Raw genomic sequence first — 27,176 nt, 5'->3', positions numbered from 1 at the left:
AGTTGCTTGGGGTGCGTGCCACCTTTTTTTGTAACAGTGAAAACACCTTCTGTTGCGAAAACAGGTAAGTAATGTAGGTCTTTCGTAACAGTGAGGTGTCGTAAAGCGAACGTTCAAAAAGTGGGGGACACCTGTACCTTTTAAATGTTGCTAATGTACCTGCCTCAATCACTTGCACTGACAGTTCATTCCATATATTGACCACTCTCTGTAAAGAGTGTTTCCCCCCCCAACCAGATTTCCATTAAATCTCTCTCCCCTTCATAGAAACATAGAAAACCCTTCTGCACAATACAGACCCTTCGGCCCACAAAGCTGTGCCGAACATGTCCTTACTTTAGAAATTACTTAGGGTTACCCATAGCCTTCTATTTTTCTAAGCTCCATGTACCTATCCAGAAGTCTCTTAAAAGATCTTAGACTATTTCCCAACTTGGATTAAAATGTGTATTCATCAGTCGATGCCTCTCATGATCTGATACACCTTTTTCAAAACACCAATGAAAAATGTTGCAAACTGGTCAACCCCTCTCCACAGCTCAGTCAGAATTAGGTTTATTATCACTGGCATGTGACATGAAATTTGCTAACTTAGCAGCAGCCGTTCCATGCAGTATACAATTTTCTCTGCGGTTGAACGGGGCAGGACTGCGCAAGCGCATGTAAGTCGGCCTGTGAGGCAGCGGGAGTACTTAAAAGAGCAGTTTGACGGAGTGGGCGATGTTGTAGCGGGCTTTGGCGAGCAGAGGCTGAGGATGAGCTTCTCTCCAAGTGAGGTAAGGCCAGGTAAGTTCCTTTAAAAGGAGAACGGTCTGCAGCGGTATTTTATTTGAAGCAAGGAAGGTGGTGAGGCTGTAGCTTATTGGGTAGGTCACGACAGCTGAGATCAGCCTCGTGGTTTGTTCATCCTGCAGTATGTGGGAAATCAGGGATACTTCGAGTGTTCCTGATGACTATGTGTGCAGGAAATGTGTCCAGCTGCAGCTTCTGGCAGACCGCGTTGAGCGGCTGGAGCTGCAATTGGATTCATACTGGAGCATCTGCGATGCTGAGAAAGTCGTGACTAGCACGTTCAGTGAGTTGGCCACACCGCAGGTAAAGGCTACACAGGCAGAAAAGGAATGGGTGGCCACTAGACAGCGTAGCAGTAGGCAGGTAGTGCAGGAGATCCCTGAGGTCATCTCCCTCCTAAACTGGTATACTGTTTGGATACTGTTGGGGGAGATGTCTCATCAGGGGAAGGCAGCAGCAGCCAAGTTCATGGCACCATGGGTGGCTCTGCGGCACAGGAGGGAAGGAAAAGGAATGGGAGAGCTATAGTGATAGGGGATTCAATTGTAAAGGGAATAGATAGGTGTTTCTGCGCCGCAAACAGGACTCCAGGAGGGTATGTTGCCTCCCTGGTGCAAGGGTCAAGGATGTCTTTGAGCGGCTGCAGGACATGGTGAACAGCCAGTGGTCCTGGTGCACATAGGTACCAACGATATAGGTAAAAAACGGAATGAGGTCCTACAAGGTGAATTTAGGGAGTTAGGAGATAAACTAAAAAGTAGGACCACAAAGGTAATAATCTCTGAATTACTACCAGTGCCACGTGCTAGTCAGAGTAGAAATAGGAGGATATATCAGATGAATACGTGGCTTGAAAAATAGTGCAAGGGGGAGGGATTCAAATTTCTGGGGCATTGGAACCAGTTCTGGAGGAAGTGGGACCAGTACAAACAGGACAGTCTGCAGCTGGGCTGGACTGGAACCAATGTCCTAGGGGGAGCATTTGCTACTGTTGTTCAGGAGGATTTAAACTAATGTGGCAGGGGGTTGGGAACAAGTGCAGAGAGACAGAGGGGTGTAAAATGAGGGTAGAAGCAAAAAGTAGTAAGGTGAAAAGTAAAAGTGGCAGGCTGGCAAATCCAGGGGTAAAATCAAAAAGGGCCACTTTTCAACATAATTGTATAAGGGCTAAGGGTGTTGTAAAGGCAAGCCTGAAGGCTTTGTGTGTCAATGCAAGGAGCATTTGTAACAAGGTGGATGAATTGAATGTGCAGATAGTTCTTAATGAATATAACCATATAACAATTACAGCACGGAAACAAGCCATCTCGGCCCTTCTAGTCCGTGCCGAACTCTTACCCTATCCTATTCGCACCAACCTGCATTCAGCCCATAACCCTCCATTCTTTTCCTGTCCATATATCTATCCAATTTAACTTTAAACGACAACATAGAACCTGCCTCAACCACTTCTGCTAGAAGCTCATTCCACATGATATAGTTGGGATCACAGAGACATGGCTCCAGGGTGACCAAGGATGGGAGCTCAACATTCAGGGATATTCAATATTCAGGAGGGATAGACATGAAAGAAAAGGAAGTGGGGTAGCATTGCTGGTTAGAGAGGAGATTAACGCAATAGAAAGGTAGGACATTAGCCGGGAGGATGTGGAATCGATATGGGTAGAGCTGCATAACACTAAGGGGCAGAAAACGCTGGTGGGAGTTGTGTACAGGCCACCTAACAGTAGTAGTGAGGTTGGGGATGGTATTAAACAGGAAATTAGAAATGCGTGCAATAAAGGAACAGCAGTTATAATGGGTGACTGCAATCTACATATAGATTGGGTGAACCAAATTGGTAAGGGTGCTGAGGATTTCTTGAAATGTATGCAGGATGGTTTTCTGAACCAATATGTCGAGGGACCAATTGGAGAGCAGGCCATTCTAGACTGGGTATTGAGCAATGAGGAAGGGTTAGTTAGCAATCTTGTCGTGCGAGGCCCCTTGGGTAAGAGTGACCATAATATGGTGGAATTCTTCATTAAGATGGAGAGTGACATAGTTAATTCAGAAACAAAGGTTCTGAACTTGAAGAAGGGTAACTTTGAAAGTATGAGGCGTGAATTAGCTAAGGTAGACTGGCAAATGACACTTAAAGGGTTGATGATGGATATGCAATGGCAAGCATTTAAAGATTGCATGGATGAACTACAACAATTGTTCATCCCAGTTTGGCAAAAGAATAAACCAGGGAAGGTAGTGCACCCGTGGCTGACGAGGGAAATTAGGGATAGTATCAATTCCAAAGAAGAAACATACAAATTACCCAGAAAAAGCGGCACACCTGAGGATTGTGAGAAATTCAGAGTCCAGCAGAGGAGGACAAAGGGCTTAATTAGGAAAGGAAAAAAAGGTTATGAGAGAAAGCTGGGAGGGAACATAAAAACTGACTGTAAAAGCTTTCATAGATATGTGAAAAGAAAAAGATTGGTTAAGACAAAATGTAAGTCCCTTACAGTCAGAAACAGGTGAATTGATCATGGGGAACAAGGACATGGCAGACCAATTGAATAACTACTTTGGTTCTGTCTTCGCTAAAGAGGACAAAAATAATCTTCTGGAAATAGTAGGGGACAGAGGATCCAGTGAGATGGAGGAACTGAGGGAAATACATGTTAGTAGGGAAGTGGTGTTAGGTAAATTGAAGGGATTAAAGGCAGATAAACCCCCAGGGCCAGATGGTCTGCATCCCAGAGTGCTTAAGGAAGTAGCCCAAGAAATAGTGGATGCATTAGTGATAATTTTTCAAACATCTTTAGATTCTGGATTAGTTCCTGAGGATTGGAGGGTGGCTAATGTAACCCCGCTTTTTAAAAAAGGAGGGAGAGAGAAACCGGGGAATTATAGACCAGTTAGCCTGACATCGGTGGTGCGGAAAAGCTAGAGTCAGTTATCAAAGATGTGATAACAGCACGTTTGGAAAGCGGTGAAATCATTGGACAAAGTCAGCATGGATTTGTGAAAGGAAAATCATGTCTGACGAATCTCATAGAATTTTTTGAGGATGTAACTAGTTGAGTGGATAGGGGAGAACCAGTGGATGTGGTATATTTGGATTTTCAAAAGGCTTTTGACAAGGTCCCACACAGGAAGTTAGTGTGCAAACTTAAAGCATGCGGTATTGGGGGTATGGAATTGATGTGGATAGAGAATTGGTTGGCAGACAGGAAGCAACGAGTGGGGAAAAAACGGGACCTTTTCAGAATGGCAGGCAGTGACAAGTAGGGTACCGCAAGGCTCAGTGCTGGGACCCCAGTTGTTTACAATATATATTACTGACTTGGACGAGGGAATGAAATGCAGCATCTCCAAGTTTACGGATGACACGAAGCTGTGCGTCAGTGTTAGCTGTGAGGAGGATGCTAAAAGGATGCAGGGTGACTTGGATTAGGTTAGATGAGTGGGCAAATTCATGGCAGATGCAATCTAATGTGGATAAATGTGAGGTTATCCACTTTGGTGGCAAGAACAGGAAAACAGTTTATTATTTGAATGGTGGCCGATTAGGAAAAGGGGAGGTGCAACGAGACCTGGGTGTCATTATACACCTGTCATTGAAAGTGGGCATGCAGGTACAGCAGGCAGTGAAAAAGGCGAATGGTATGCTGGCATTCATAGCAAGAGGATTCGAGTACAGGAGCAGGGAGATACTATTGCAGTTTTACAAGGCCTTGGTGAGACCACACCTGGAGTATTGTGTGCAGTTTTGGTCCCCTAATCTGAGGAAAGACATCCTTGCCATAGAGGGAGTACAAAGAAGGTTCACCAGATTGATTCCTGGGATAGCAGGACTTCCATATGATGAAAGACTGGATCTACTGGGCTTATATTCGTTGGAATTTAGAAGATTGAGGGGGGTTCTTATTGAAATGTATAAAATCCTAAAGGGATTGGACAGGCTAGATACAGGAAGATTGTTCCCGATGTTGGGGAAGTCCAGAATGAGGGGTCACAGTTTGAGGATAAAGGGGAAGCCTTTTAGGACTGAGATTGGGAAAAACTTCTTCACACAGAGAGTGGTGAATCTGTGGAATTCTCTGCCACAGGAAACAGTTGAGGCCAGTTCATTGGCTATATTTAAGAGGGAGTTAGATATGGCTCTTGTGGCTAGAGGGATCAGGGGATATGGAGAGAAGGCAAGTACAGGGTTCTGAATTGGATGATCAGCCATGATCATACTGAATGGTGGTGCAGGCTCGAAGGGCCGAATGGCCTACTGCACCTATTTTCTATGTTTCTAAAATTACAAATTAAATAAAATAAAATAATAAGTAAATAACTAAATCAATTACACTATACATATTGATAGATTTAAAAATGTGCAAAGAACAGAAATACTGTATATTTTTAAAAAATGAGGTAGTGTCCAAGGGTTCAATATCCATTTAGGACTCAGATGGCAGAGGGGAAGAAGCTGTTCTTGAATTGCTGAGTGTGCATCTTCAGGCTTCTGTACCTCCTACCTGATGGTAACAGTGAGAAAAGGGCATGCCCTGGGTGCTGGAGGTCCTTAATAACGGATACTGACTTTCTGAGCCACTGCTCCCTGAGGATGTCCTGGGTACTTTGTAGGCAAGTACTCAAGATGGAGCTGACTAGATTTACAACCCTCTGCAGCTTCTTTCGCCTGTGCAGTAGCACCCCCCACCCCCCCATACCAGACAGTGATGCAGTCTGTCTGAATGCTCTGCAAGGTACATCTATAGAAGCTTTTGAGTGTATTTGTTGACATGCCAAATCTCTTCAAACTCCTAATGAAGTATAGCCGCTGTATTGCCTTCTTTATAACTGCATCAATATGTTGGGACTAGATTAGATCCTCAGAGATCTTGACACCCAGGAACTTGAAACTGCTCACCCTCTCCACTGCTCATCCCTCTGAGGATTGGTATGTGTTCCTTTGTCTTCCCCTTCCTGAAGTCCATGATCTGTTCTTTCGTCTTACTGATGTTGAGTGCCAGGTTGTTGCTGCCGCACCACTCCACTAGTTGGCATATCTCACTCCTGCACACCCTCTCTTCACCACCTGAGATTCTACCAACAATGGCTGGATCATCAGCAAATTTATAGATTATTTGAGCTATGCCTAGCCACACAGTCATGTGTATATAGAGTCGAGCAGTGGGCTAAGCACACACCTCTGAGGTGCGCCAATGTTGATGGTCAGTGAGGAGGATATGTTATCACCAATCCGCACAGACTGCGGTCTTCCAGGTAGGAAATTGAGGATCCAATTGCAGAGGAGGTACAGAGGCCCAGGTTCTACAACCTCTCAATCAAGATTGTGGGAATGATGGTATTAAAAGCTGAGCTATAGTGGATGAACAGCATCCTGACACAGGTGTTTGTGTTGTCCAGGTGGTCTAAAGCTGTGTAGAGAGCCTTTGAGATTACATCTGCCGTTGACTCAGTCCCTCAAGTCCCAGCATTAGCTTAGTAAATCTCCTGTGCACTCTTTCCAACTTCATGGCATTATAGCAGGGCAATCAAAACTGAACACTCTTCTAAGTACAGCCTCACCAATGTCTTGTACAGCTGTAATGTAACCTACCAACTTGTATATTTAATACCCTGGCAAATGGAGGCCAGTGTGCCAACCACCACCTTCACCTTTAGGCTACATAGTGAGTGGATCAAAGGTGCTGAAATAAGGCAAAAGATAAATTCATGGGATCTGAGTTTCCTGATGAGAAGGGAGGTTGAACTGAGGACAGGCTGGTTTGGACCTTGAAGGGGTTAATTTATCATATTGTAAAGGTATCTTTGGGGAAGTGTGATGCTATTATGGAATTTTACTTTGCGTTTGAAGGTGATAGAGTTCAATGGAGGTTCTTGAATTTCAGGTTTATGTTCTAGTTCTGGTTGTTCTTTGTTTTTGTTACTACTTTGGGGGCTATTTTTGAATCAGGGCAGCCTGCAGATGATGAACACTACAGAACAGGTCTGAAATTAGCCTTTTGATTTTGTGTTTTATATTCTGTTTTTGCTCTTTTTTTTTGGTTGCGGTTTGCGTGGGGGGAAGGGGTGTTTTATGTTTTTCTTTCAATAGGTTGGTTCCATGGCTATTCTTTGTTTCGTAACTGTCTGTGGGAAAGAAGAATGTCAGGGTAGTATACTGCATACATACTTTGATAATAAGTGTACTTTTAATCTTTGAATTTAAGCAAAGAATCTAGTTCTAACAAATTAGAATCTAATCAAAGGTTGATTGAATAAAACTATTGTAAGATGTGATGGTGGACAGGCAGTTCTGACATTCGACGATAGGTAGTCAACACTAAGATTTAAGGAAGTAGTGTACCCAGTGCTAGAAATATACTACACATGGTCTTGGGGAACATAATCCCAAAGGGAAATTGATTCAGCTGTGGGTGATAGAAACTTAGAATAGCAGTAATATCAAGAATATGCTCATATACAGCTCTGAGTCATGTCATCTGTAGAAGATCTCTGATAGCAATAATTGGGTGTATAAAGGGAGGATGGGAGGATGAATACAGGGTCCTGGTGGAGGACTTTGTCAAATGGTGCAAACTGAATCATCTGCAGCTCAACGTTAGTAAGACAAAGGAGATGGTGTTGGACCCGAGGAGGACTAAGTCTGTTATTGATAGTGAGGGCCTACAATTACCTGAGGGTGCATTTGGATGACAGATGAGTGGGGCATTAACACAGGCTGTGTACAAGAAGGGCCAGAATTGCTTCTACTGACTGAGGAGACTGAGGTCCTTTATGGTATGGAGGCTTCACCTTCACATGTTCTACCAGACTGTTGCATCCAGTACAATCTTCTATGCGGTGGTGTGCTGGGGCAATGGCATCAACACAGTGATGCCAACAGGCTCAATAAACTGATTAGAAAGGGTGGCTCTGTTATAGGAGTCAAACTGGACATACTGGGGCTGTGGTAGAACAAAGGGCCATACGGAAAATCCTGGCAACTCTGGACAATGTTTTTCATCCTCTGCATGCAACCTTGACTGAACAGAGGAGCACTTTAGTAGTAGACTAAGACAACTGCACTGCTCCAAGAGCACTTATGTGAGGTCATTCTTACCCTTGGCCATTAGACTCAAAATTGAATCAATTTATGGCTAGGGAAGTGATTCCTTCCTTTTAGACTGTTTTGAGGAAACTTATTTTTTTATTCTTTCTTCTCTAATATTTGTATATCTGTGCACTTGTAAAGCTACTGTGACATTAATTTCCTTTGGGATCAATAAAGGATCTCTACAATTGTTGGAAATAGGAGATCAGAAGATTGGATCTCGAAGTCTGTGGAACAGACAAGGAAATCAGAGATCAAAGAACTGAAGAAAGGGAAATGTGAGTGAAATCTGTTAAGTATCAAGGAGACAATTATCCAAATCCCAGAATTTTGAATAAGGTACCCCAAGTGCATGCTCTGGTTCCAGTCTTTGACAAATTCTGTGGACTGGAGGGCAACAATTGTGGAAGGAGTGGAAGAGAAAAGAGGAAAACATTGTTAGCTGAAAAATGGATTAAGACAACAGCTTGAATAACATAATAGGATTGAGTAGAAACAGCATAGATCTTTAGTCACGTACCCCATGATGGGAATAAAGAACCAGCAGAGATGGAAAACACTTTGGAGTCCAGTATTGCTATTAACCAATAATATTTATTAGTAACTATGCAGTACGGTAATATAAATGTAGATAAATCAAACAGGTTAGCAATGATTTTATATGTGTGTGTGTATATATATATATATATATATATATATATATATATATATGCGTGTGTGTAAGTAAATCAGTAAGTGTGGAAATATATGTGAAAAACCAAGCTTCTTCAAGTCTAGGGATAAAAGGTACAGTCTTACAATGATGAGTAAAGTTCAGTTTGTGGTATTGAGTTGAGTAGTGATGGAGAGAGAGAGAGAGGGGGAGAGATTTGAGTCTTCAGGTGAGCTGACCCCATCGATCTTCTCGTTGTACTCCGAAATCCTTTAAAAGTCACCGACTGTGACCACAACAAAGGGGACCGTTTTCCTGTGGTGGAGCTATCAACCCAGGCAAGGGTGGACACATGGACAACTCCCCACCAGTCAATCCCTTTTCTCACTGCAAGAGTGACTGATCGATCTGCCTGATCGATCCTCCAAAAAACCCACTTTTTCTGTGGGCACAACAAGGCTCATTCAGTGTCCAAATCATGTGCCTGAGGTCTATATCATCTGACCTCCTATTTATCTCACCGTACTGGTACCAACTGTCAGTCAAATAACTCCTCCTTCCTTTGTGTAAGAAATGCACTAGCAGGCAAATGTCCTTGAGAGGTATAAACACGCTGCTGAAAAATCATAACATCAATTGTCCTTCAAAAAACGCTGCCCTCGGTCACCATAGCAACTTACAAACTGCTCGGTGCTGTCTTTCTCCAAACTCAGCAGAAATCCAAAAGTTCCTCTCAGTGCTTTAAAGTGACAGTCCAAAAGCTAGTCTTCGTGTCTCTCTCTCTTTTTTTTTCATTTTTTTCTCTTTTCAAAACAACATGGTGTTAAATAACTCTCTCTCTCTCTCTTTTCAAAAGCACAGTTTATAGGGGTAATTCAGGACCCCGTTACATTAGAAAAAAAATCATGTTTGACTATTGGATGTTTGACTTTGAGATATGACAAGTGCAGTAGATTTACGACCAAGTAGACTTTGGAGTTTCAGAAGCACAGGAATTAGGTTAATATATTGCTCGGTTACAAATATGGACAGAGAAATAGCAGATGGATGTTTTCTCTGGAGCTACAGAGGCTGAAGGGGTGATCTGATAGAGCTTTACAGAACTATGACAGGCATCGATAGAGTAGACAGCAAGTATTTTTCGCCATGGTTGAAATGCCTAATCACAGGATGCATGCATTTAAAGTGAGAGGAGTACGTTGAAAAGTGATGCACAGGATAATTTTTTTACATGGTGGGTGCCTGGGATGTGCTGCCTCAAGTAGTGACAGTGCGTTCAACAGCCTTTTAGATTGGCACATGAAAGTGTAGAAAATGGAACGATATAAACATTGTGTAGGCAAAAGGAATTGGGAATTAGTTTAGTTAAGGATTTGGTTGCTAATTTAATTAGTTTGGCACAGTATCTTGGGCTGAACGCCCTTTCCTTTGAGAATTGGTTGTAAGAGTGGAAATATAAACAAACTTTTCTCATGTTAACCAGCTGTGACTGAACAGGAAGGCAAATGATGTGTTGCCCTTTATAATTGGAGAGCTTGTTTACAGGAGTAAATAAGTCTTACTGAAATTATATCAGGCTACACCTGGAATAACGTGTAGTTTTATTCGTCGCATCTTAGTATAGAAGCAATGCAGCAAAGGTTTGAAGGAACCATAGAGGCAGTACAGCAAAGGTTCACCAGCCTGAGAGGAAAAAAAAAGTGCTATGCAATCTAGTTTCTGGGCAAATGAATCAAATCTTTCCTTGATAGAAGCTAGTAGCCTGAGATTGCTGTGCATTGAGTCCATTCAAATCATCAGAGGATGAGTAGTTGGCACTGTTTTTCATGTGAATGCTGTATTTGTGCACTTTATATAGTTCTGAAGATCAGTGGTTCAGCACAGTTATCTATCTTCAAGTTCTTATAATATATATATTCTGTTTATTTTGTAGCCTGTTTCCTGTGTGGTTGACTCAGATGAAAGGACTTGAAGGACAAGCATCTATTTCACGACAAGAAAACTACAATTTCAAAGCTGATTTTATTTTTCTTTTATCTATGTGAAACATTAACTGAATAAAAGAAAGTGAACTTGAGTTTCAGAGACCTGCTTAGTGCAAGCTTGCTCATTCAGTACAAGAAATGTTTCATAACAATCAGGTTATGAAACATCAGGTGCTAATTCAGAAGCCTTTGCAAAATGCTTTGTTTTTATGGTGGTCATAGTATAGCTGAACTGTAGTGATTAGGATTGTGCTATTTAGTTCAAGAAGTAAATCGTTGAAGGAAAGTATCTGCACGTAAACCTAGTGGTGTGGAATTTGTTTTTCTGTCTGATGCAGAAGATGGCAAGGCCTGGATGGTGGGATCTTTGAGGGATGTTGCTTCCTGTAGATGGTGGGTAAACTGGTTTATTATTTCCACTGGCACCAAAGTACATTTAAAAAAAACTTGCTCTGCGTACCAATCATACAGATAATTCATTAATGCAGTGTAACAACGGAGGGCAGAATAAAGTATTACAGTTAGAGAAATTGCAGCACAGGTGGATTAAGCTGCAAGGCCATAGGGAAGATTGTGAGGTCAAGAGTTCACCTTGTACTAGGAAACTATTCAGTGATTTAATTACATTTGGATGGAAGCTGACCTTGAGCTTGGTTGTACATGATTTCAGGTTTTTGTGTCGTTAGCATAATAGGAGGGGCAAGAAGAGAAGCTAGTTTCCGTGCAGCACACACAGGATTTCGGAGGAATTCAGTAAGTCGGCCAGCATCTATGGACATTTAAAAAAAATGACATTTCATGCTGAGACCAGGATTGGAAAGGAAGGGGGCAGAAGCTAGAACAAGGAGGTGGGTGGGTATGGGAGGGAAAGAGGTATGAAGCTGGGAGGGATCACTGAAAGTGGGAAAGGGCTTAAGAAGCAATCCAAAGGGAGAAGACAGTGGACCATGGAAGAAAGGGCAAGGAGAGGAGCCAGAGAGAGGTGTTAGGTGGATGAGACTAGGAGTGGGAGGGTAACTGGAATGGGGATTGAAAAAACAGAAGAGGAGAGAGAAATGATCAGGTTAGAGGCTACCCAGACTGCATATGACATGTTCCTCCTCCTTGGAGTTCTGTTTTATGTGACATACGGAGAGAAGGTAAGGTGCTCAACATAACAGTCCCCCAATCTGCACCATGCCTCACCAATAGGCCATAAGATAGGAGAAGAATTAGGCCATTTGACCCATCAAGTCTGCTCCACCATCTCATCATGGCTAATCCAATTTTCCCCTCGGACCCGATCTCCTGCCTTCTCCCCGTATTCCTTCATGCACTGACCAAGAATCTGTCAACCTCTGCCTTAAATATAAATAAAGACGTTCCCTCCACAGCTGCTTGTGGCAAAGAATTCCACAGATTCACCACTCTCTGGTTAAAGAAATTCCTCTTTATCTCCATTCTAAAAGGATGTTCCCCTCTTCTGATTCTGTATCCTCTGGTCTTAGACTCTTCTGAAACATCTGCTCCTATCATCCTATCAAGGGCTTTCACCATTCATAGAAACATAGAAAGCCGACAGCACAATACAGGCCTCTCGGCCCACAAAGTTGCGCCAAACATGTCCCTACCTTAGAAATTACTAGGCTTACCTATAGCCCTCTATTTTACTAAGCTCCATGAATCTATCTAAAAGTGTCTTTAAAGACCCTATCGTATCCACCTCCACCACCGTTGCCAGCAGCTCATTCCATGCACTCACCACTCTGAGTAAAAAAAATTACCCCTGACATCTCCTCTATTCAATAGGTTTCAAAGAGGTCACCCATCATTCTTCTAAATTCCAGTAAATACAGGCCCAGAGCCATTTCAAACGCTCTTCATATGACAAGCCAATCAATCCTGGAATGATTTCTGTGAACCTCCTTTGTGCACTCCAGTTTCGGCACATACTTTCTAAGATGAGGGACCCAAAACTGCTCACAATACTCCCAAGTGAGTCCTCACCAGCGCTTTATAAAATGTTCACATTATATCCTTGATTTTGTATTCTAAACCTCTTGAATGCTAACATTGTATTTGCCTTGCTTACCACAGATTCAGCCTGAAAATTAATCTTTAAGGAACCCTGCACAGGGTCTCCCAAGTACCTTTGTACCTCTCTTTTTTTGTGTTTTCTCCATTTAGAAAATAGTCAACACTTTCATTTCTTCTACCAAAGTGCATGACTATACATTACCTGACAATGTAGTCCATCTGCCACTTCGTTCTTCTAATCTGTCTATGTCCTGCAGACTATAATTCCGCAAAACTGCCTGCCTCTCTACCTATCTTCATATCATCTACAAACTTTGCAACAAAGCCATTAATTCCATCATCCAAATCTTTAACATATAACGTATGAAGAATCTGCCAACACAGACACCTGTGGAACACCACTAGTCACAGGCAGCCAACCAGAAAAGGCTCCCTTTATTCCCACTCTTTACTTCCTGCCAATCAGCCACTGCTTTATCCATGCTAGAATCTTTCCTGTAATACTATGCTTGTTAAGCAGCCTCATGTGTGGCACCATGTTAAAGGGCTTCTGAAAATCCAAGTACACAATGTCAACCGATTCTCCTTTGTCTATCCTGCTTGTTATTTCTTCAAAGAATCCCAGCAGATTTGTCAGGCAAGATTTTCCCTCGAGGAAACCATGCTGACTATGGCCTATCTCATCATGTGTCTCCAAGTATCCTGAGCCCTCATCGTTGATAATCAACTCCAACATTTTCCCAGCCATTGAGGTCAGACTAACTGGCCTATAGTTTCCTTCTGCCCCTCTCCTTTCTTGAAGAGTGGAGTGGCATTTGCAGTTTTCCGGTCTTCCGCAACCATTCTACAATCTAGTTATTCTTGAAAGATAATTGCTAATACCTCCACAATCTCTTCAGCCATCTCTTTCAGAACTCTGGAGTGTGCAGCATATGGTCCAGGTGACTTATCTATCTTCAGACCTCTCAGTTTCCCAAGAATCTTCTCTCAAGTTATGGTAACTTCACACACTTCCATCAATGGCATACACCAGAACTGCTGTGTTTGCAGAGCCCTCAACATTGTTCAGGGCCTCTCCCACAATCTCTTTGACCTCCTACTGTCAGCAGATACTGCAGTATAAGAACAAGAAACTGTAACAGCTTCTTCCCCCAGGATAGAAGACTTCTGAATACCCTGCTATCACCCAGTACACATTTTATGACAGTGCCATTAGTAGTAACACTATGTTGTATATACAATTTATGTCAATTTGTACATCTCCAGAATACTATTTTATCCATTAAAGATGAGCTAGTATTTTATGTGCTGTATGTGATAGTAAGCTGTGTTTTGCACGTTAGTCCCTGAGGAAAGTTTTGTTTAGCTGTATACTTGTGCTTTGTTGAATGAAGATAAACTTGAACTTGACAAATAAAAGCAATCAGGACCCTAATCAGATGTCATGAAGGGGAGAGATTCTCTCTTTAACAGGGGATCCCGATGGGTGAGAGACTCCTTATTTAATAGGGGCCACTCATAAGGGAGAGACTGTCCTTTCACAGAGTTCCCTGATTGGGGAAAGTCCATTTTTAATGGTAGCCTATGAAGTTAAGGAAGATCTCTGAGGAAGACTTTTTTTTCTGAGTTTCCTCATGAGTGCAATACTTTAATAAGAGTTCCTGAAGGTCAAGAAGCTCCCTCCTTCATAGGGTATCTGATAGTACAGCGGTCCCCAACCACCGGGCCGCGAGGAAACGATATGATTTGGCGATAGGAGTCAGCTGCACCTTTCCTCATTCCCTGTCACGCCCACTATTGAGCCACTACGCACGCGAGGTCATTACGCGCGCGCGTCGTCCATGTCAGCGCGGGAAGGAGATCAACTCTTCGAGCTTGCGAATGACAGGGGGCTGAAAAGTATGTTCCACGTAACATCTCTGCCGGCATTCTGGATCAAAGTCAAGGCTAAGTATCCTGAGATAGCCACAGAAGCACCGAAAACGTTGCTTCCATTTCCAACATACCTCTGCGATGAATGTAACAAAAACTAAATTGCGGAATAGTCTGGAGTATCGCTGTCTCCCATCACCCCTCGATAGGACCGTCTTGAGCCCAGGGCTCCCACTGATTCAGCGATATTGGTGCGTTGCAATAATTTTATATGTTCATACGGGGAAAATATTCGCTGTGTGTTTAATATCCAAACGTTACTTAAAATGTTATGATGCTATTGACTTATATAACCATATAACAATTACAGCACGGAAACAGGCCATCTCTGCCCTTCTAGTCGTGCCGAACGCTACTCTCACCTCGCCCCACCGACCTGCACTCGGCCCATAATCCATTCCTTTCCTGTCCATATACCTATCCAATTTAACTTTAAATGATAATATCGAACCTGCTTCTGCCACTTCTACTGGAAGTTCGTTCAACACTTATTTCAAGCTTCCCTGTCCTCCCCTGATAATTGATTTATCGCTATATTTATGCGAGGAAAATATGCGCTGTGTGTTTAATATTAAATTCGTTAGATAAACCCTTTTAGAAACGAAATTGAATGCATTAGCCACTTGTCACCGAAATTCCGGTCCGGATTAACACCCCGGCCCCGCCCCCGCCCCCTCCCGACCAGAATCGCCAAAAACGATTGGAGAGGAATAATAGGTACGTGTACGCATGCGCACTTGTGCCCGCGCAAGGCTTCATGGTCATTGTAGTCTTTCTCGGGACAAACCCGACGTATTTGACTGCTACTCTTGTCCGTTGGCAACCATACCCCCCACCCCGGATCGGCCGGTCCGCAAGTATATTGTCAATATCAAACCGGTCCGCAGTGCAAAAAAGGTTGGGGACCCCTGTGATAGTATATTCAAAAATTGGGTTTTTGTGACTGTAGGGAGAGTGAAATCTGATTTGCATGCCATCCATACAAATCATTTCAGCATATCAGTACATTGAGATAGTATAGAATGCAGAATAAATTTTTATATTTTGAGAAAGTGCAGGCAGATAATCTGCAAAATCGATAAGAGTAGGTTGTGTGATCATATGTCTACCTTTCTTACCTTGGAACCATTGGATCATCATAATAGAACATAGAATAGTACAGCACAGTACAGTACAGACCCTTCGGCCCACAATGTTGTGCCAACCCTCAAACCCTGCCTCCCATAGAAGCCCCCACCTTAGATTCCTCCATATACCTGTCTAGTAGTCTCTGAAACTTCACTAGTGTATCTGCCTCCACCACTGACTCAGGCAGTGCATTCCACGCACCAACCACACTCTGAGTAAAAAACCTTCCTCTAATATCCCCCTTGAACTTCCCACCCCTTACCTTAAAGCCATGTCCTCTTTTATTGAGCAGTGGTGCCCTGGGGAAGAGGCACTGGCTAGCCACTCTATCTATTCCTCTTATTATCTTGTACACCTCTATCATGTCTCCTGTCATCCTCCTTCTCTCCAAAGAGTAAAGCCCTAGCTCCCTTAATCTCTAATCATAATGCATATTTTCTAAACCAGGCAGCATCCTGGTAAATCTCCTCTGTACCCTTTCCAATGCTTCCACATCCTTCCTATAGTGAGGTGACCAGAACTGGACACAGTACTCCAAGTGTGGCCTAACCAGAGTTTTATAGAGCTGCATCATTACATCGCGACTCTTAAACTCTATCCCTCGACTTATGAAAGCTAACACCCCATAAGCTTTCTTAACTACCCTATCCTCCTGTGAGGCAACTTTCAGGGATCCGTGGACATGTACCCCGAGATCCCTCTGCTCCTCCACACTACCAAGTATCCTGCCATTTACTTTGTACTCTGCCTTGGAGTTTGTCTTTCCAAAGTGTACCACCTCACACTTCTCCGTGTTGAACTCCATCTGCCGCTTCTCAGCCCACTTCTGCATCCTATCAATGTCTCTCTGCAATCTTTGACAGTCCTCTACACTATCTACAACACCACCAACTTTTGTGTCGTCTGCAAACTTGCCAACCCACCCTTCTACCCCTACATCCAGGTTGTTAATAAAAATCACGAAAAGTAGAGGTCCCAGAACAGATCCTTGTGGGACACCACTAGTCACAATCCTCCGATCTAAATGTACTCCCTCCACCACCACCCTCTGCCTTCTGCAGGCAAGTCAATTCTGAATCCACCTGGCCAAACTTCCCTGGATCCCATGCCTTCTGACTTTCTGAATAAGCCTACCGTGTGGAACCTTGTCAAATGCCTTACTAAAATCTTCCCTAATGTATTTTAACAACTCCAACACCTCCTCTCCCTTAATATCAACATGCTCCAGAACATCAACCTCACTCATATTGTCCTCACCATCATCAAGTTCCTTCTCATTGGTGAATACCGAAGAGAAGTATTCATTGAGGACCTAGCTCACTTCCACAGCCTCCAGGCACATCTTCCCACCTTTATCTCTAATCAGTCCTACCTTCACTCCTTTCATCCTTTTTTTCTTCACATAATTGAAGAATGCCTTGGGGTTTTCCTTTACCCTACTCGCCAAGGCCTTCTCATGTCCCCTTCTTGCTCTTCTCAGCCCCTTCTTAAGCTCCTTTCTTGCTTCCCTATATTCCTCAATAGACCCATCTGATCCTTGCTTCCTAAACCTCATGTATGCTGCCTGCTTCCACCTGACTAGATTTTCCACCTCACTTGTCATCCATGGTTCCTTTACCCGACCATCCTTTATCTTCCTCACCGGGACAAATTTATCCCTTACATCCCGCAAGAGATATCTAAACATCGGCCACATCAATACAGTGGAATGGGAACTGTCCTTGAGCCTGATGGGTGGGGAGGAAAAAGAAAATAAAGTTCCTTGATCCTTGCTGAGAGTAGTACACAAAGTAAGAAGTGGTTGGGGGTGGTGGTTCATGAGCAAGGAACAGGCCTAACTTGTGTGTTGTGGGGAGGGAGAGAGATGCTGAGGTCCTCCAACCTCAGGGTGACTTGGACAGGCTGGGTGAGTGGGTGGATGCATGGCAGATGTAACTTAATGTGGATAAATGTGAGGTTATCCACTTTGGTGGTAAGAACGGGAGGGCAGATTATTATCTAAATGGAGTCAAGTTAGGAAAAGGGGAAGTACATCAGTCACTGAAAGCAAGTATGCAAGTACAGCAGGCAGTGAAAAAAGCTAATGGTATGCTGGCCTTCATAACAAGGGGAATTGAGTATAAGAGCAAAGAGGACCTTCTGCAGCTGTACAGGGCCCTGGTGAGACCACACCTGGAGTACTGTGTGCAGTTTTGGTCTCCAAATTTGAGGAAGGACATTCTTGCTATTGAGGGAGTGCAGCGTAGGTTCACAAGGTTAATTCCCGGGATGACGGGACTGTCATATGTCGAAAGATTGGAGCGACTAGGCTTGTATACTCTGGAATTTAGAAGGCTGAGAGGGGATCTTATTGAAACATATAAGATTATTAAGGGATTGGACATGCTGCAGGCAGGAAGCATGTTCCCGCTGATGGGTGAGTCCAGAACCAGAGGCCACAGTTTAAGAATTAGGGGTAGGCCATTTAGAACGGAGTTGAGGAAAACCTTTTTCACCCAGAGAGTGGTGGATATATGGAATGCTCTGCCCCAGAAGGCTGTGGAGGCCAAGTCTCTAGATACTTTCAAAAAAGAGATGGATAGAGCTCTTAAAGATAGTTGAATCAAAGGTTATGGGGATAAAGCAGGAACTGGATACTGATAGTGGATGATCAGCCATGATCACAGTGAATAGTGGTGCTGGCTCGAAGGGCCAAATGGCCTACTCCTGCACCTATTGTCTATTGTCTAACCTCACCCATATGACCCCTGCCCCCCCCTCCCATGAGGTCAGCGAAGCATTGTGACTTTTCCCTCTCCAGACATCATATAGCTGACCTGCCCTGGCATCAGGAGCTGAGAAGTCCTGGACAGGTATTTCCAAGGTGAGCCCAGAGAGGCAGGATCATCATAGAGCCTTTCTCTATCTGCAACTTCTCAACACAATGCGGAAGATGTGCTAACTTGGAAATTGATGTATCAGACCACGGTAGGAAAGGTGGAGTGAAGAGGGTGTTGGGTGTTTTGGGGGTAGCAGTAAGGGTGGGAGAGTGAAGCTCATTGGTGTAGAGAGTGATGACACTGACTTTGTCCTCTCCCACCCTCCCACCATGAAACTGGCCGTCAGAAGCAACATTGTTTCCAATGAGAGTTTAGTGTGTAGTGTTCAGAATGATCAAAAAGTAGATGCTCATGGGTCACTGTCTGATCCTGGAAGTGACTTTTACTTTTTGATCACATCTATACCATGTGTTCCAGAGTCAGACACAGTGTCAAACTCCCTATGTTATTATCCCACTGTAGAAGTCAAGAGACACTCAGAAGGGAAATTTTCCAGAAAGTGTTCAGATTGCTTCAGCTGTATCTATTCTTCAATGCCATGATAAGAATTTTGTGTCATTGTAAATACTTGTTAGTAAGCTCTTTTCCAATAATAAACTATGTGGGAAATAAGAGTGGGAGGTAAAAATTCACCTTCTGAATCTGCCCATTCATTCTTCATCCAGTGCCTACCCATCCTGTATACTCTGTGATTCTGAATATTCCCCCTTCCGTAACCTCAATGCCTCCAGAGAATTAAGACCATAGGACACAGGAGAAGAATCAGGCCACGAAACAGTTTAAATATCCCGTTCTCATGTCTCTTTTTTGCCTTTTTCATTTGACCCATCAAGAATGCTCCATCATGGCTGATCCTTTTTTCCTTCCTCAGCCACACCCTGTTGCTTTCTCCCCATAATCTTTGAGATCATGTCCAATCTCTGATCAATCTCTGCCTTAAATACTCCCAATGACCTGGCCTCCACAGCTGCATGTAGCAACAAATTTCACAAATTCACCACCCTCTAGAGACATTTCTCCCCATCTCCATTTTAAATAGATGTCTCTCTACCCTGAGGCAGTGCCCTCTTGTCCTAGACTCTCCCATCATGGGAAACATGAACCATATCTACTCTGTTTAGGCCTTTCAGCATTTGAAAGGTTTCAATGACATCTCCCCTCCCCCCCACCTTCTCATCCTAAATTCCAGTAAGTACAGACCCAGAGCTCTCAAATGTTCCTCGTATGATAAACCTTTCATTCCTGGAATCATCCTTGTGAACCTCATCCGAACCCTCTTCAATGCCAGCACATCTTAGGTGAGGAGCCCAAAGCTGATCACAATACTCAAGGTGAGACATGACCAGTGTCTTATAAAGCCTGCTCTTGTATTCTAGACCTCTTGAAGTGAATGCTAACATGGCATTTGCCTTCCTCACCACTGACTCAAACTGCAAGTTAACCTTTAGGGTGTTCTGCTCAAGAACTCACAAGTCCCTTAGCATTTCAGATTTATGGATATTCTCTCCATTTAATAAATAGTCTGTACATTTATTTCTACTACCAAAGTGCATGACCATGCATTTTTCAACATTCTATTTCATTTGCCACTTTCTTGCCCATTCTCCAAATCTGTCTAAGCCCTTCTGCATCCTACCTGTGTACTCAACACTACCTGCCCCTCCACAATCTTCATATCATCTGCAAACGTGGCAACAAAGCCATCTATTCCATCATCTAAGTCATTGATATACAGCATAAAAAGAAGCTGTCCCAACACTGACCCTTGCAGAACACCATTAGTCACCAGAGCCAACCAGAAAAGGATTCTTTTATTCCTACTCACTGTCTCCTACCAATCAGCCAGTGCTCTAACCGTGTTAGTAACTTTTCTGTAATACCATGGGCTTTTAACTTGGTAAGCAGCCTCATGTGTGGCACCTTGTTAACGACCTTCTGAAAATCCAAATATACCACAATCCACTGTGCTCTCTATCCCACTTGTAACCTCAAACAATTCCACAGGTTTGGCAGGCAAGATTTTCCCTTAAGGAAGCCATGCTGACTTTGTCCTATCTTGTCCTGTGCCACCAAGTATTTCATAACCTCATCCTTAACAATTGACTCCAACATCTTCCCAACCACTAAAGTCAGGCTAATTGGTCTATAATTTCCTCTCTGCTGCCTTCCTCCTTTCTTAAAGAGTGGAGTGACATTTGCAATTTTCTAGTTCTCTGGCACCATGCCAGAGTACAATGATTTTTGAAAGATCATTGTTCATGCCTCCACAATCTCTTTCAGAACCCTAGTGTGCAGTTCATCCGGTCCAGTGGACTTATGTACCCTGAGGTCTTTCAGCTTTTTGAGCACCTTCTCCCTTGTAATAGTAACTGCACTCACTTTCCTTCCCTCACACCCTTCAACATCTGGCACACTGCTTGCGTCTTCTACACTGATGCAAAATGCTCACTTGGTTCATCTGCCATCTTTATGTCCCCCTGTTATTATTCTTCCAGCCTCATTTTCTTGTGTTCCTATATCCACTCGTATCTCTCTTTTATTTTTTACATCCTTGAAGAAACTTTGATATTGTTTGCTGGCTTGTTTTCATATTTCATCTTTTCCCTCCTAATGATTCTTTTGGTTGCTCTCTGTAGGTTTTAAAAGCTTCCCAATCTTCATTCTTTCTGCTAATTTTTGCTTTGTTGTGTGGCCTCTCTTTTGTTTTTACATTAGCTTTGACTTCCCAAGTAAGCCACTATTTTACTATTTGAGTATTTCTTCATTTTTGGAATACATCTATCCTGCACTTTCCTCATTTTTCCCAGAAACTTTTATGATTGCTGCTCTGCTGTCTTCCCTGCCAGGATCTCCTTCCAGTTTACTTTCCCCAACTCCTCTCACATACCACTGTAATTTCCTAAACTCCACTGAAATGCTGCTACATCAGACTTTACTTTCTCCCATTCAAATTTCAAGTGGAATTCAATTATTGTGATCACAGCCTCTCAAGAGTTCTTTTACCTTAAGCTCCCTAATCACTTTTGGTTTATTACATTACACCCAATCCAATATAGCTTAATGACAAACTGCTCTAAAAAGCCATCTCGTAGGCCTTCAACAAACTCACTCTCTTGAGATACATTACCAACCTGATTTTCCGAATGGACCTGCATGACTATTATGATACTGTTTTGACATGCCTTTTCTATTTCCCATTGTCATCTGTGATCCACATCCCAGCAACTGTTTAGAGGCCTGTATATAACTGTCATTAAGGACCTTTTACCCTTGCAGTTTCTTAATTCAACCCACAGATTGGAACTTCTTCCAATCCTATCTCACATCTTTCTACTGATTTGATGCTATTCTTTATGCCACCCCATGTGCCTACCTTCCTATCCCTCCGATACAATGTGTAACCTTGGACATTCAGCTCCCAACTACAACCATCCTTCAGCCACGATTCACTGATGGCCACATCATACCTGACAATCTGTAATAGTGCAACAGCTCTAACAAACCTGCCAGCAAGAACTGTGAAACCCTTCCAGAGTGCTGATGCAATCGTGACATTTGATCTGCCATTCCGGAGGATGAGCAGCAGGGAAAGGAATCACCGGGATTCCCAGAGGCAGGCTTTGTGCCTTCCAGTGCCGAGATCGGCTTCCTGTTATAGCAACAAGCTGCTGCAAAAGCCTGCCCCTCCTCATCTAGGTTAAGAACAACGATCACCCTTGGTCTTTCCCCTCTGGGGTGATGAGGAGGGCAGAAACCTGGGCCTGGTTGAGGAGAACACTCAAGATGATGACCCAGACTTTGGCCGGGACAAGTGGAGCATTCAGTCTCCCATTAAGGTGTCCTCTCTGGAGGCAGATTTTTCCTCCTGTACAAAATGGAAGGAGGGAATGGAATTGAGGAGGGAGACAAGGGGATGAGGATGGAGAGGAGTGGAGGTGAGGGAGGGAGAGGAGATAGGCATGGGGGAGGAGGAGGTGGTGGAAGAGACGGTCATCCAGGGACAGCAGCAGGAGGGAATCGCATCCCACCTTGTGGGAACAGAGCATACCCTTCGACACCTTTCTCTCTAAACCCAGGGTTGGATCTGCCTTGGTCTGGTTCCCAATCTCATGGTGAGCAGAGCGGGGTAGGAGGCTCCCTGGGCTTTTAGGAGATTGGATGGATGTGGTTCCTCCAAAATGCGAGAGCCTGACCGAACAGCCATAACGGGCTTAAAGTGTGCATCTGACTCTCGATTGTTGTCCCCTGTTTCCTAATCCTGGAAACATAGCTACTTAGAGTGCCCTGCATAGATCTCAAGTTCTGGCCCACCATCTTTGAGAGGTGAGGAGGTTGCTATTGGAGCACTGGGTGAAGGCCACAGCTGCCAAGACAGGACTCAAAGTCCAGAGGGTCCCATTGGGGTTTAGTGTTGACAGGGTGGATCTAAGAAGGGAGTTGAGTTTGTTTAGAACTCGTGAGGGATGGGCAATCAAGGGATCCAATAAATTTTGTTTTTCTAGAAACTAATCGAAAAAAAAACACAGGAGCTGGGATGTGTGACTACTTAGGCTTTAGATGATCTGAGCAATTGGATCAACATACACGAAACAGCGCATTCTAATGCCTTTACCATCGTTTCAGGAGATTTTAACCAGGCCAATCTGAAAACAATCACTAAGCAACTTCCATCAACAGATCACTTGCAATACCTCAGGAAACATCAAGAATGCCTACCGTGCTATTCCACACCCTCACTTTGGAAAGTCTGATCACCTGGCTGTACTTCTACTCCCTAAGTATAGGCAGAGACTGAAGACTGCAGCACCAGTAGTTAGGACCAAGAAGGTATGGACAAGGGAAGCACAGGAGCGCCTACAGGACTGCGTTCAGTTGGTGGACTGGTCTGTATGCAGGGATTCATCTTCGAATCTGGATGAGTGTGCTTCAGTTGTTACCGACTTCATTAAAAATTGTGTGGATGAGTGTGTGCCTACAAAGACTTACTGTACATTCCCAAACCAAAAGCTGTAGATTTGTGGCTTTCAAGCAACATGCATAAAAAATGCTGGTGAACGCAGCAGGCCAGGCAGCATCTATAGGAAGAGGTACAGTCAACATTTCAAGCTGAGACCCTTCGTCAAGACTAACTGCAACTGTGATCTGTGGCATTCAAGTTTGGCGACCCAGGCATGTACCTGAAAACTGAGAATGATTTTCGGAGTGCTATTTCAAGGGTGAAGAGACAACTTCGAACGAGGTTGGAGGCGACATTGGATGTACGACAACTGTGGCAGAGTTTGCAAGGCATTGCTTCCTACAATGCAAAACCCAATTGCATGAATGGCAGCAATATTTCACTACCAGCCTTCTATGCCTGCTTTGAAAGGGAGAATATAACTACAGTTGTGAAGATCCCTGCTGCACCTGATGTCCGGTGATCTCTGTCTCAGAGGCTGATGTTAGGCTGTCTTTAAAGAGGGTGAACCCTTGTAAGACGGAAGGTCCCGATGGAGTACCTGTTAAGGCTCTGAAAACTTGTGCCAGCCAACTGGCAGGAGTATTCAAGGACATTTTCAACCTCTCACTGCTACAGGCAGAAGTTCCCACTTGCTTCAAAAAGGCAACAATTATACCAATGCCTAAAAAGAATAATGTGAGCTGTCTTAATGATTATTGTCCAGTAGCACCTACATCTACAGGGATGAAATGTTTTGAGAAGTTGGTCACAATAGGTCAATGGCAACTGCAATCTCAATGGCTCTTCATATGGCTTTAGACCACCTGGATAACACAAACTACTATGTCAGGATGCTGTGCATTGACTATAGCTCAGCACTTAATACCATCATTCCTACAATCCTGATTGAGAAGTTGCAGAAACTGGGCTTCTGTACTTCCCACTTCAGTTGGATCCTCAACTTTCTAACCAGAAGACCACAATCTGTGTGGATTGGTGATAACATCTCCTCCTTGCTGACGGTCAACGCTGGCGCACCTCAGGGGTGTGTGCTTAGCCCACTGCTCTACTGTCTGTATACACATGACTGCGTGGCTAGGCATAGCTCAAATACCATCTTTAAATTTGTTGATGATACAACCATTATTGGTAGAAACTCAGATGGCGACGAGAGGACATACAGAAGCGAGATATGCCAGCTAGTGGAGTGGTGTTGCAACAACAACCTGGCACTCAATGTCAGTAAGATGAAAGAACTGATTGTGGACTTCAGGAAGGGTAAGACAAAGGAACACATACCAATCCTCATAAGGGGATCAGAAGTGGAGAAAGTGGGTAGTTTCAAGTTCCTGGGTGCTAATATCTCTGAGGATCTAACCCCAATATATCAATGCAGTTATAATGATGACAAAACAGTGGCTACACTTCATTAGGAGTTTGAAGAGATTTGGTATATCAACAAATACTCTCAAGAACTTCTATATATGCACCGTGGAGAGCATTCTGACAGGCTGCATTATTGTCTGGTCTGGGGGAGGTGGGGGGGGAGCATGACTGCGCAGGACCGAAAGAAGCTGCAGAGCGTTGTAAATTTAGTCGGTTCCATCTTGGGTACTAGCCTACAAAGTATCAAGGACATCTTCAAGGAGTAGTGTCTCAGAAAGGCAGCATCCATTATTAAGGACCTCCGTCACCCAGGCACGCCCTTTTCTCTGTGTTACATAGAAACATAGAAAATAGGTGCAGGAGTAAGCCATTCAGCCCTAATGCGAGCCTGCACCGCCATTCAGTATGATCATGGCTGATCATCCAACTCAGAACCCTGTACCAGCCTTCCCTCCATACCCCCGATCCCTTTAGCCACAAGGGCCATATCTAACTCCCTCTTAAATATAGCCAATGAACTGGCCTCATTTGTTTCCTGTGGCAGAGAGCTCCACAGATTCACCACTCTCTGTGTGAAGAAGTTTTTCCTAATCTCGATCCTAAAAGGCTTCCCCTTTATCCTCATACTGTGACCCCTCATTCTGGACTTCTCCAACATCGGGAACAATCTTCCTGCATCTAGCCTGTCCAATCCCTTTAGGATTTTATATGTTTCAATAAGATCCCCCCTCAATCTTCTAAATTCCAACGAATATAAGCCTAGTCGATCCAATCTTTCATCATATGAAAGTCCTGCCATCCCAGGAATCAAAGGTACCAACTAAAGGTACATAAGTCACCCAGACCAGATGAACTGCACCCTAGGGTTCTGAAAGACCTCTTTCAGAATCCTAGGGTGCAGTTCATCTGGTCTGGGTGACTTAATGGGCTTATGTACCTTTAGGTCTTTCAGCTTGTTGAGTACTTTCTGTCTTATAATAGTAACTGCACCCACTTCTCTTCCTTCAAAAATTATTGGACTCTGACATGGTGAAAGGAGGAAGGCAGCAGAATAGAAATTATAGACCAGTTAGCCTGAGCTTAGTGGTTGGGAAGACGTTAGTGTCATGGTCCGGTCCGTGAAGTCCGCATTCTGGTTCATGGTCCGGTCCATCGATCCATATTCCAGGTTTTCCAGTTTTCCCTTGTCCTTTTGTTTGCCTTAATTGAGGCACATGATTCTGATTTTGGGCTGGCTACATAAACAACTCCTGGGTTCAGCTTCACTTTACTGGACGGTTCCCTTCCCTTCACCTTCCTCCTGAAGCCTTGCCTGCAACCTGTGCCTGTGTCCTCGCCTGTATCGCTGTCAAGTTCTACCGCCAAAGCAAGACTGGAGCCTTGCTGTGTCTAGATAAGGAACTGTCTATCATTGTTTGGAACTGTCTCTGTGTCCACGCCTTCACTAGGTAGAACTGGCCATTTGCTGCTACCTTGTGTTGGGAACTGTCTTTCTGTGTTCTGTGTATGAGTCCCAGCCCTACGTCCTTTTCCCAAGGAGGGGTCCCGGCTCTGTGTTCCATGTTCCTGTCTCTCAAGACCAAGGCTCTGTGTTCCTTTCGTCCCAAGTCTGAGGTTCCTGTCATCCCACGTCCAAGTACCTTGTCTAGTCTAAGCCTCATCCAAGTACTTCATCTAGTCCAAGCCTCGTCCTGTCCAAGTGGAGGCTTTGCATTCTCGTCCTGTCCATGTGCTTCATCCTGTGCTGGAGTTCCCTTGTCTTGCCCAGGAGTCTCTCGTTCTGTCCTGTAGCCTCGCCTAGTCCTGTCTCCCAAGACCACATCATGGCTTCGCCTAGTTCCGGAGTCCAAGCTTGAGTCAAGACCCAGGTTCTGGGTCCTTATCCAGTCTCTGGCTCGGAGTCCAAACCCAAGCCTCCTCATGTCCTCACCGCGAGGAACCCAAGCCTCGCCGTGTCCTCGCCTCGAGGAACCCAAGCCATGTCCAGACCTGTAGCCATGTTATGTCCTCGCCTGGTTTCGGGGTCCAAGCCTGAGTCAAGACCCAGGTTCTGGGTCCTTGTCCAGTCTCCAGCTCAGAGTCCAAGCCCAGGCTCCCAGTTCCCAGTTCCTAGTTCCTTGTCCAGGTCCCACTTGCCTAGCCAATGTCCTAGCCCAAGTCTGCGTTCTTGTCTGAGCTCCTAGTCTGCATACAGTCACGTCCCTAACCCAGCTCTCTAGTCAAGTCCTGTTCCTAGTACTTCAGTCTCTGTGTCTTGTATTTGGGTCCAGTCCCAGCGCCCCCCTTGATGACAGTTAGAGTCAATTGCTAGGGATGAGGTGATGGTGTACTTGGTGACATAGGACAAGATAGTACAAGGTCAACATAGTTTCCTTCAGGGAAAATTCTGCCTGATGAACCTGTTGGAATTCCTTGAGGAAATTACAAGTAGAATAGA

At 44.1% G+C, this 27,176-nt stretch overlaps 1 protein-coding gene across 1 annotated transcript in view; it reads left to right on the top strand.

Moving 5' to 3' along the window:
- The window catches only part of LOC140207433 (gametocyte-specific factor 1-like), a 50,190-nt gene extending 39,639 nt beyond the window's left edge, over window positions 1–10,551 (top strand). The window contains exon 8 of the mRNA XM_072275959.1: window positions 10,468–10,551. Coding sequence (XP_072132060.1) covers window positions 10,468–10,506 — 39 coding nt within the window. The 3' untranslated portion in view covers window positions 10,507–10,551. The remainder of the gene's footprint in view (window positions 1–10,467) is intronic.
- The last annotated feature ends 16,625 nt before the right edge of the window (window positions 10,552–27,176 follow it).

Source organism: Mobula birostris, chromosome 2, assembly GCF_030028105.1.
Source record: "Mobula birostris isolate sMobBir1 chromosome 2, sMobBir1.hap1, whole genome shotgun sequence".
Taxonomy (NCBI): Eukaryota; Metazoa; Chordata; class Chondrichthyes; order Myliobatiformes; family Myliobatidae; genus Mobula; species Mobula birostris.
This window is presented reverse-complemented; position numbering and strand designations above follow the sequence as displayed.